Source organism: Ctenopharyngodon idella, chromosome 5 (genome assembly GCF_019924925.1).
Source record: "Ctenopharyngodon idella isolate HZGC_01 chromosome 5, HZGC01, whole genome shotgun sequence".
In the NCBI taxonomy this organism is placed as follows: Eukaryota; Metazoa; Chordata; class Actinopteri; order Cypriniformes; family Xenocyprididae; genus Ctenopharyngodon; species Ctenopharyngodon idella.
Genome location: NC_067224.1, coordinates 42,543,217 through 42,554,565, shown reverse-complemented (window position 1 = coordinate 42,554,565; position 11,349 = coordinate 42,543,217). Strand labels below are relative to the sequence as shown.

Here is an 11,349-nt window from a genome sequence, read left to right as displayed (position 1 = left end):
GACCTTCGCTCATCTTCAGAACACAAATTAAGATATTTTTGATGAAATCCGAGAGGTATATGACTCGTCCATTGACAGCAATATAATCAACACTTTCAAGGTCAATGCAGTCATGTGACTGCAGTGGTTCAACCTTAATGTTATGAAGAGACGAGAATACTTTTTGTGCGCAAAAACAAAATAAAAATAATGACTTTATTCAACAATATCTTCTCTTCCCTGTCATTATCCTTACACAGGTGATGCACAGTGAAAGCTTCCGTGTTTACGTCCGAATGCCGGCTCAGTATTGACCAAAGCTGATCACGTGATCAGCACGACGCATGCGTGTGATGGTGACGCAGGAGCCGGCCAATAATGAGTCGGCGTTCGGATGTAGAAGCTCTTCAACATAAACTGTATAACAGACTGACAGGGAAGAGGAAAAATTGTTGAATAAAGTCGTTATTTTTATTTTGTTTTTGCGCACAAAAAGTATTCTTGTCGCTTCATAAAATTAAGGTTGAACCACTGCAGTCACATGACTGTTTTAACCATGACTTTACTACTTTTTTGGACCTTGAAAGTGTTGATTATGTTGCTTTCTATGTAGGATATTCATCAAAATATCTTAATTTGTGGTCAGAAGATGAATGAAGGTCTTATGGGTGTGGAACGACATGAGGGTGAGTAATTAATTACAGAAATTTATTTTTTTGGGTGAACTAGGTCCAGACAGATCGGAATTTGGATTTTTCCCACCTCCTTTTAAAAAATAACATCTGGAACGCCACTCAAAGTCGGACGTTTGGTGTGTGAACTAGGGGTACATCTATCAACGCATCATTTGATGTAACTTCCAAGATGTCAGCAAGTCCACTTCCAATGAGCATAAATGTGACCCTGGACCACAAAACCTGTCATGAAATTGAGATTTATACATCATCTGAAAGCTGAATAAATAATATTTCCATTGATGTTTTGTTTGTTAGGATAGGACAATATTTGTCCGAGATACAACTATTTGAAAATCTGGAATCTGAGGGTGCAAAAAAATCAAAATATTGAGAAAATCACCTTTAAAGTTGTCCAAATGAAGTCCTTTGCAATGCATATCCACTCACAAAAATACATTTTTGATATATTTACGGCAGGAAATTTACAAAATATCTTCATGGAACATGATCTTTACTTAATAGCATAAAAGAAAAATCGATCATTTTGACCCATACAATGTATTGTTGGCTATTGCAAATATACCCGTGTGACTTATGACTGGTTTTGTGGTCCAGAATCACAAATGTAAAAACTAACTTTAACATTAGACATAAAGTTTATGTAATGATACCTTCGTTTTTGCTTGTCGTCAGCTGTTTTCAAAGCGATTTTATGATGTTTTTGCCATAATTGACACAAAAACATGATATTCTTTCATTGTGTCATGGCTAAATCATGTGGTAAACATGTGAACGTGACGTGTGATGACTGGACCTCACTGAGGTCTGAAGTGGGACATTTAAGCCCAAAGTATACTTCACTACGAGGGTCAGCGTACAGTTCGTGTGACGCGAATTGCGTCATCGGAAGAGTACATTTTTTTTGTTGTTGCAGTAATTAGTTTATCCACAAGGTGGCAGTCATGCTCTGGGGGCATCGATTCACAAGGTAGTCGAAGAAAAACTGCATAAACAGCATGACGAATGCGCTACTTCCGGTATTTTGCTGGTTACTTGACACGGCAAATTGCAATTGAGGATTTTTTAAAATCAAGTACTCAAATTTAATTGAGGAATCGTGACAGCCCTAATTCATACTGAAAAATTAAATGTGTTATTAAAACACAGTTCTACTTCCTTGATTGAAATTTGGAGTAAATTTCTGCGTCCTGTATTTTGCCCCCTCAATTGGAGTTCAGTGCAAATTAATGAAATTAATTGGAGTTTTAAGTCAGAATAAAACAGAAGTTGCGATCTTTTCTTCTCTATTGTGACATATATCCGAGTGAAACGCTTCTCAAACAAGAACAAATGTAGGGCGGGGCTTGATTTTGTCTGTGGGGAATTGATTGGATGGTTGTGGTTTGCTATTGGTGGATCTCATGTGAGTGACAGGTTGCCCCGCCCTCGTCATCACAGAAGAGAAGAGATTCTGATTCAAGATTACCAGGAACATGAATTTAAAATAAATCATTTATGATAAACACTGCAACTGTCAGTTTTGATTTCATCTTCAGCTCAGTTCTGAATGATGCTCAACCCCGATGCGCTGTAAAAACATTATCAGGTGCGACTCTCTGAAAGTCCATTCAACTTTACTGGGCTCTCAAACCAAATCCCTGAAATAAACTCCACAGGAAGAGAGGTGAGGAGAGATCTGGACAGGCATCACCACCAAACAGCTGAATGCTTCTTCCATCTGTCCTCCAGAGAACGAGGTCCTGTCATTCTAAACCACTGTTGTTCCTACATCAGGCTTGTGTGTGTATGTGTATGACGGATCATCATCTACCTGTCACTTCCTAAACAGGGCATGTGTTATTTATATCGGCCAGTAGACATCAGCACGGCTAATCTACAAAAGGCCATCCATCCGCGCCCCATTGTCCAGCTGCATTCGGGATCCCCTCATTGTTCTGTGCGCCTCCGTCCGTCCGTCCCGCAGCGGTCATGGTGAGTAACCAGATTTACTGGGGATTTAGAGATGCTTTGGGAATCACTGGGGCTGGATGGACATTGGGATTCTGCTGGATTTTAATTAGAGATAGACCAATATATCGGTCAGAGTGATTAATAGGCTGATATTTGATGATTTTCAGATGATAAACAAAAGTTACCAGCAATGAATCAATGAATAATGTACATTTTCTGTTCTAGTGTCAAATTAGTGTTCATGTCATTTTTAGCATCTTATTTGCTGCGCTTATGTTGTGTTTGTTGTGAAAAAATGATGTAAGAACCGAAACAGTCAAAATATGGTTAAAATAATCCAGGTTTTCCAACCGTTTTCTCTTAAATTATCACAAGGAAGAATCATAATTAATCATGCTCCAATATAACAATACATAATAACAAATATACATTTTAATATATGAAAATGCGCTGTATGAAGAACAAAACAAAATTATCAGTTCAGTTTAAGGACATTTACTTAAAACGTAATTCAAAATACAGTTATAAAACACCTGTGAAAAATCAATAAAATCAATAAATAAATAAAATTCCTTCATATTAACGTACTCCTTTTTTTCCCTTGTTGACAAATGCCCCACTTTTGAGCGATGCTTGAAAATTGAATCATTGAATCTGAGTTTGTAATTGATTCATTGACGGTTTGAACTGATTAATGGAAATGAATCGAACTTTTTAAAATTGAGTTCTTTGGGAAAATTGTTCTGAATGTTTGATTTCTGCAGGCACCCAAGAAAGCAAAGAAGAGGTCGGCAGAAGGAGCGAACTCCAACGTCTTCTCCATGTTTGAACAGGCTCAGATCCAGGAGTTCAAAGAGGTCTGATCGCTTTCCTTTACGTCTGTCTCTATATCAGCTTAACATCTCTGTCATTCTTTAAAGAAATACACTCTTACAAAATAAAGCTTCATTTTCTCAGCGATGCCACAGAATAATCATTGGTTAGAACCTTCAGTGAACAAAAAGAACCAAAAAAGACCCTTTTTCTGCTATAAAGAAGCTTTAGTGGTTCCATGGATGTTAAAGTTTCTTCATGGAACCATCAATGTCAATAAAGAACTTTATTTTTAAGAGTGTAGCTCATCTAAAATTAATATTTTGTCATCATTTACTCACCCCCATGTTTTTCCAAACCTGTATGACTTTCAGACTCCAAAAAACACAAAACTTGCCTTTTTTTTGGAGGTCTTTTGGAGTCATGTGATGCTCTGTGTGAGAATCAGCCCCAAATTTAAGTTGTTTTTCACTTCCTGTCCAGTGCAGCTCTCAAATATCATTCATGCATATTCAGCAGGTTTGATCAGTGATGCCAAGCTTCAGTTTTTGCAGTTTCAGTTTAGTTAGCTAAGTTTATTTGGTTTTGAATCAATTTAAATAACAATCTGGTGCTCTTTGGTCATTTTACATTTACATTTACATTAGATATTTTTTGCTTCATCTGAAAGGTAAGAAACTTGGTAAATGTTTTGGCACTTGCTATGTGAACGCACAAAAAAATCATGGACATGATTCGAAAAGGTTAAATGCTCCTCGCTGTCAAAAATGTGCGCATTGGAAATGAATGGGAGACGAATTTCATCTAGTGGAAGTGTTCGGTACTGCGCCCAAACTAAATCTTACTGAAAGCTCATTTTTTGAGATATCAACCTTAAATTTGAACACAGCTTGTTTAGATTTATGGCTTTGATTTTCTAGCAGTTGTAGAGTAAAACATGCTTTGAAAAATATATATTTTAAAAAAAATGGTGTTTTTGTGCATTTTTCATAACAATAAACTTAAACCTCTATAACTTAATATCATTTTTTTATATCATTTTTTTCTTTTTTCACTTCCGCAATAATCTGCCAAGTGTGTTCTTTAAAAAGAGACCAAACTTCAGTCTGTGGTCCAAATAATTCAAGATTTTTGAGAGTTTAAGTTGGAAATTTCATTTTCAGGTCTTTGCTCAAAAAGTGAATAAATGGATTATAACTACTGCATAAATATTATTTAGTACCATAGAATCCCCTAAAAATACAAAATATTACATACAAAACATTATCGCAGTAAAATATAGAACAATCATTTCATTTCAGTATTTCCCGAGGAGCACCGGAGGATATTTTCATTATGGGATGAACCGCTCCTTTAAAGAGCGCAGCTGCTGTGGTGTGCGTCGGGAGTGTGTCTTTCTGTAAAGCTCCCTGTGGAATCTGATATTCCTGTCTGATCCCTATTGAGGGCTGAAATATGTATTTATAGTGACACTCCTTAACATACCAGATTCACTGAATTCTGTTAGGATAACTGGCTCATGTGTGGCATTGTGTGACAGGAGCTCGACAATGTCTCAGATAGTCTCAAATTCTCATCAGATTCACACAAGACCAAATGATCTGAGCTGCTTTCCACATTCAACTGTAGTTACATCTCAGATGAAGCTGATCCTACAGTTAAACATACAGAAAAGTTTGAAACGGTGTCATTTTAGTATCACTGATATACTATTATAGTTTTCAAATTAAATTTTATTTTTATTTTATTTTCATTGTAATTTTAGTTAAAGGTTTAGTAACTTTGAGGGAATGAATTAGTTCAACGTGGCCACGATTTCCTAAAACAAGGGAAAGGATTCTCAAATCGTGGCCACAATATATATATTTCATGTGCATGTCATGTGCTAGGCTCCGTATGTTTGTTTTATTTCAAGTAATGAAAATACTTTTCATGGTTTTAGTTTTAGTTAATGATAATAACCTTTTCCTCTGGGATTAATTTGTTGTTCTTCTCTCTTTTTTCAGGCATTTACCATCATGGACCAGAACAGAGACGGATTCATTGACAAGAATGACCTGAGAGACACTTTTGCAGCTCTAGGTATATATATTATTATTTACATTTGATTTAAAAACCTTTAAAAATACAGAATTATATATATATATAATTATATATATTATGTATATTATCTAATTATTATATTTTAAATTATATATACATATATAAAAATAATTTAAAATATAATAATTTAATAATGTATATACGTTACAAGTTATATATATATATATATAATTTTAATAAAATATATATAATTTATTTTATTTTTTTACATTTTTGAAAATACAAAATTATATATAATTTTTTAAGCAGTTAATGCATTAACAGATGTGTTAAATCCCATTTCCCATCATGCTCCTCTTCTGTATTTTGACAGGACGGCTTAATGTGAAACAGGAAGAGATTGACGAGATGCTGAAGGAGGCGTCGGGGCCGATCAACTTCACCGTGTTCCTCACTATGTTTGGAGAGAAACTCAAAGGCAGGTTTCTCCAGCATGGCCGTGAACATGTGACATGTTGAAAAGTTAACTCGTAATCTGTCAATCAGAGAGTTTGATGGGGATTTGTTTCATTACAGGTGCCGATCCAGAGGAAACCATCCTCAATGCCTTCAAAGTGTTTGATCCTGAAGGGAAGGGAATCCTGAAGAAGGAATAGTAAGTTGTTTTTTTTATCCTATTTATCTGTGCATTAAATGCATATTTATTAAGACAATAAACAGCCAATTTTGAGTTTATTTTGACCTGAAATACGATTGATTTCATTGAACCGTTTCTCTTCAGTGTCACTGAGATGTTGACCACACAGGCGGACAGATTCTCTGCAGAGGAGGTGAGGCGTTTGATGTCTGATGATTGACAGTTGCCATGGATACGGTGACAGCACCGCTGACTGTCGTGTCATTTTCAGATGGAGCAGATGTTCACCGCATTCCCTCCAGATGCTGCGGGAAACCTGGACTACCGGAATCTGGTCCATATCATCACTCACGGAGAGGAGAAGGACCAGGAATAGTTCATTCAGTCCTCAGCCAATCCCGGCGTTCCCTGTGTGCTCGTACCCGCCCACTGGTTTATAATTGACAGGCTTGAGACTGAGCTCAAAGTTACTGAAAGTTACATATTTCTTTTAATGTATAATATTCTGTTTGCACCTTTGGCATGTTACCTGTCAGCATTTACCTACAAAAATATTGGTATGGGTAAATAAATAAATTGACATGAAATATTGATTTGAGTGTAAATAATTTTATTGTGTGAAAAGAAAGAGTGTTGTGATACAAGAGACACGAAACTAGCACAGCAAGCAGAAGTATATGAGTAATCAAATATATACCTACTATATATATATATATATATATATATATATATATAATGTGTGTGTCAGTACATGTTCATGTTTCCTCCATAAGGCATAATATATTGAATAAAAGATTTAAAGGTGCAGTAAGCAATTTCTGAGAAACGCTGTTGAAAGTGGATTGGACACTTGTAGCCAATCAGCAGGGGGCGTGTCCACTCATGATGGGGGAGGAGAGTGAGCCAATTAGCAGGAGGGGGCGTGTTGTAGAGCAGATTCATGTTTGAAAGTAACAGAGTTTTCTTCAGAACAGGATGTGACATCAGAGAATATCATCCATGGATCAGGTAGAGACACTGATCATCATGCGGGTGATTTCTGCCCCTCACTGAGTGACTCTCAGAACAGGTGGCAGTACTTTTTTCTTCTGCTGGGATAAAGTCAAAGCCTGCAGTGTTATTTCTGTGTGCGGCCTGTAATCTAATACAGTCTTAATGCGGCGGCCGAGACAATGAGCAGCTCTGTCTGATCCCGCTGTCATTAACAGCACTGACGGCTCGGGACGTCCCTTCCAGGACAGACACTCGGGTGTCGGATGTCCCACAGGACCTTGATTAACTCTATGCAAAAAAAAAAAAAAAAGATGTTCTTTCTCAACATTTTTCCACTTTAAAGAACCTTAAGTGGAATGGAAAGATTCCATGGATGTTAAGGGTTCTTAATGGAACCAGAAGCAGAGAAGCAGTGCATTATGTGATATAAGATCACAATGTTGTATTAGTGATGTTTGCTGTTGTATTAAACAGAGACTGCAGCACATGAATGATTCCTGAGTTCATGTGTCAAGTGTTCTCCTTCTTCTCTCTAGTAGAGTCATAGTATCTCACACAGTGTGTCGGTGTTAATCCAGGGGCTGGATGGGTTGGTATTGTTGGAAACAGACCGGAGCCGAAGAGCAGAGGATTATGGGTCAGGAGCTCCTGTTCCTCAGTCTATTTTAAAGAGTCACAATCCTTCTGCTCCAGAACATCTGTATGAAAGAGGAGGAGCTGAAGTTGAAATTGCAGTTTGTGACATTATTGTAGTTTTACCCCTGAAACATTATGAAATATACATATATAAAACCTTTTTACTGCCATTTTGTTGAAAATTTAAATTTAAACGAGTCAATTCATCAGCAATCCTTCTTCCAAAACGTGTTTATGTCTTACCCTGATTCACTATGGAAAGCCTGTTATAAGTGTTTATATTTAAGACCTGACGGGATGGTTTTCATGGAAAATTGAAAAGAGAAAAGTTGCTCCGGCTGCTTTGACAAGCGTCTGTTGTGGGAGTGGCAGAGGTCAGTCGTCACAACGAGCGAGAAAGGTCGACATGGAGCCGCTAGATCTCCAACCTCCAGGGAATTAGCTGTTTTAAAGGGGTGGTTGATTATGATTTGACTTTTTTAACTTTAGTTAGTGTGTAATGTTGCTGTTTGATCATAAACAACATCTGCAAAGTTACGACACTCAAAGTTCAATGCAAAGAGAGATATTTTCTTTTAAAGAATTCGACTACAACAAACGGCTACAACGAGCTTCTTGGGTTGGTGACATCACTAACCCTAAAATTTACATAAACCCCGCCCCCGAGAACACATAACAAAGGGGGCGGGGCCATGTTGGGCTGCTTTAGAGAAGAGGAAGAGTTGTTGTAGTAGAGTGTTGTTGACATGCCGTCATTTTACACCGGACTGCTTCACAAACGAGGGTCAATTCAACACAAAAGATTAACATGACGGCACATGCTAGTGGATGAGTTGAATCAACTCCACAGCAACTACATAAATTTATCCACTAACTGTTCAGAAACGTCTAAAAGTTGTAACTTCTTCCTGAGTCTCTCCATCAGTGTCGACTCCGGTTTGAACAATGTAAGGCTGAACACCATTACTGACAATCCTCATTTTGGCTGCGTGAGATTCTCCAGCTTTGTTGTTGTTGAGCGACCGAAGCGTGAGCTGTTAAAGCTCCGCCCTCTTCTGGAAAGCATGGGTGTAGTACTCATGAGGGTGAGTACTTAATGACAGAAATTTAATTTTTGTGTGAACTAACCCTTGAAACAAACGCCAAACAGAGGAGAGTCTGCTGGCGAAAAGAGAACGTGACAGCTTGTAATAAAACAAGAATCAACATTAGCTCAGCTCTTTAGAGATGGCGAGAAGAACTGAGGGATTTGAATGATTTGATTTGATGATGGTGTTTTTATTGAACAGATAAAATGTCATATGTAGCTCTCTAACAGAGTTCACTATACAGCATGATCTGTTGTGAAGCTCATATTCATCCACACAGTCACACAGAGCTGAAGCACAACCAAAACAATGTTCTTCCACAAAATGCATGCAGTTTTTTTAACCACCAGAGGGCCAAAAGTTACATAGTGTACCTTGAAATTGACAGTATTTTTAAGAAATCATCCTCCATCCCATCCATCATATTGGTGTCATAAGCTTTTCTATCATTGACTGTTTTTATACTTAGCAAATTACATTTATATTTGCTGTAAGGATTAAATAAATCCTTATAACTGCTGTTTAGTTTTAAATAATACTTTTTATTTTCAATGTGAATTACCCATAATCATGTTCTCATCCACACAACATGTGGGTTATACAGAAACATCTTATATTATTATTAAGTCATGTTTGAAATGACACATGTAGAAATGTGCATCTGATTGATATATTGCACTAAAAATTAACCATGATAGAAGAGTACTTCATTACCCAGAATGCTCAAATTTACTCACTATATTATGATAACAATATGTATTTGTTCCCACTCAGTTTATTTATATAATGTTCTGAAAACAAAACTTTCATGGTGCCGTATATATAATATATTCTACATATCAGGGTGTTATTTTGTCATGGTTCTTTTTTGCTACAGTCAAAAGTTTGGAAACATTACTGTTTTTAATGTTTTTGAACGAAGTCTCTTATGCTCATTAAGGCTGCATTTATTTCATAATAAATACAGAAAAAACAATAATATTGTGAAATATTATTACAATTTAAAATTGTGGTTTTCTATTTTAATATAATTTATTTCTGTGATCAAAGCTGAATTTTCAGCATCATTACTCCAGTCTTCAGTGTCACATGATCCTTCAGAAATCATTCTGATATGATGATTTATTATCAATGTTGGAAACAGTTGTGCTGCTTAATATTATTTTATAACCTGTGATACTTTTTCAGGATTCATTGATGAATAAAAAGTTTAAAAAATCAGCATTTATTTAAAATAGAAATCTTTTGTAACAATATACACCACCGTTCAAAAGTTTGGGGTCAGTAATTTTTTTTCTTTCTTTTTTTTTTTTAAAGAAATTAACACTTTTATTCAGCACGGATGTGTTAAATTGATAAAAAGTGATAGTAAAGATTTATATTGTTAGAAAAGATTTATATTTTGAATAAATGCTGTTCTTTTTAACATTTTATTCATCAATGAATCCTGAAAACAATATTAATCAGCACAACTGTTTCCAACATTGATAATAAATCATCATATTAGAATGATTTCTGAAGGATCATGTGACACTGAAGACTGGAGTAATGATGCTGAAAATTCAGCTTTGATCACAGGAATAAATTATATTAAAATAGAAAACCATAATTTTAAATTGTAATAATATTTCACAATATTATTGTTTTTTCTGTATTTATTATGAAATAAATGCAGCCTTAATGAGCATAAGAGACTTCGTTCAAAAACATTAAAAATAGTAATGTTTCCAAACTTTTGACTGGTATTGTGTGTTTTGTTGTGTGACTGTGTTGAATTTCTTTGAATTGCAACTCAGTGAATTCTTTCTGTAATTCAAATTCACAGTCATGAATAAAAGAAGTTGAACTGAAAGGAAACTCACTGCCCATGACAGGCGACAAACACTAGAGGACAGCACAGGTCTGAATATGTGACAAACATCCTTTCATCAGAGGAGAAACACTTACAATCTGAAACTCACTTTTATAATTTGTAACATATATTTGAATCTCTTTCTATTTGTTCAGAGAATTATAATAAAAGAACTTCTAATAAAAAAGTGTAGAGGGAAAATCATGTTATCTACCTCTTAGACACAATGTTGTTTTGCTGCTATGGAGATAAAATAAAACACTGTCGCTGTGTCAGTGCTCTTTATGCAATCCAACGAGACCAGGATGCTGGTGAAACGCCATTTCCTAAAAGAAGAGATGATGAAATATGATGCTGAGCATCTATCAACATGTTCCCTCAGCCATACTTTACAAATGACATAATAAAGCCTCACTCTTTTTTGCATTGACGAGGAGAATGCGGTTAGTTGTCATGAAAATAATGTTAAAACGTATTATTTATATCAATATTATACAGCTAAAAAGTATTTCATACCAATTAAATTCGACGTCACACATTATTGTGAAAGTCGGCTGTGCTCCATCCCATTTCCTCCGCACTATTTTTCCTCATTCGTGCAGCTGTGTTGTATTCATCCGCGCGCCGGGCTTTAGCAGCTGCGCTGTTGCTGAACGGGTG

The 11,349-nt window shown here is 35.9% G+C and overlaps 1 protein-coding gene and 1 long non-coding RNA gene across 3 annotated transcripts; one reads left to right on the top strand and one right to left on the bottom strand.

The window, feature by feature from the left end:
- The first annotated feature begins 2,166 nt into the window (after positions 1-2,166).
- Positions 2,167-6,713, top strand: LOC127512736 (myosin regulatory light chain 2, ventricular/cardiac muscle isoform). Of its 2 annotated transcripts, XM_051893947.1 has the most exons (8): positions 2,167-2,413; positions 2,506-2,648; positions 3,392-3,484; positions 5,447-5,522; positions 5,857-5,961; positions 6,060-6,138; positions 6,265-6,313; positions 6,392-6,713. In XM_051893947.1, exons 2-8 carry the CDS (start codon positions 2,646-2,648, stop codon positions 6,494-6,496), a joined length of 510 nt encoding a protein of 169 aa, XP_051749907.1. In that variant the 5' UTR covers positions 2,167-2,413; positions 2,506-2,645; the 3' UTR covers positions 6,497-6,713. The 2 variants fall into 2 exon arrangements, with proteins under 2 accessions (XP_051749907.1, XP_051749906.1); XM_051893946.1 differs by having other exon boundaries at positions 2,374-2,648.
- Positions 6,714-6,824: 111 nt separating this feature from the next.
- On the bottom strand, positions 6,825-11,292 carry LOC127512738 (uncharacterized). Its single transcript, XR_007930254.1, has 3 exons — positions 11,206-11,292; positions 10,904-11,015; positions 6,825-7,811 (listed from the first exon to the last, which is right to left on the bottom strand). It is a non-coding gene; the product is annotated as an uncharacterized LOC127512738 (long non-coding RNA).
- Positions 11,293-11,349: the final 57 nt, after the last annotated feature.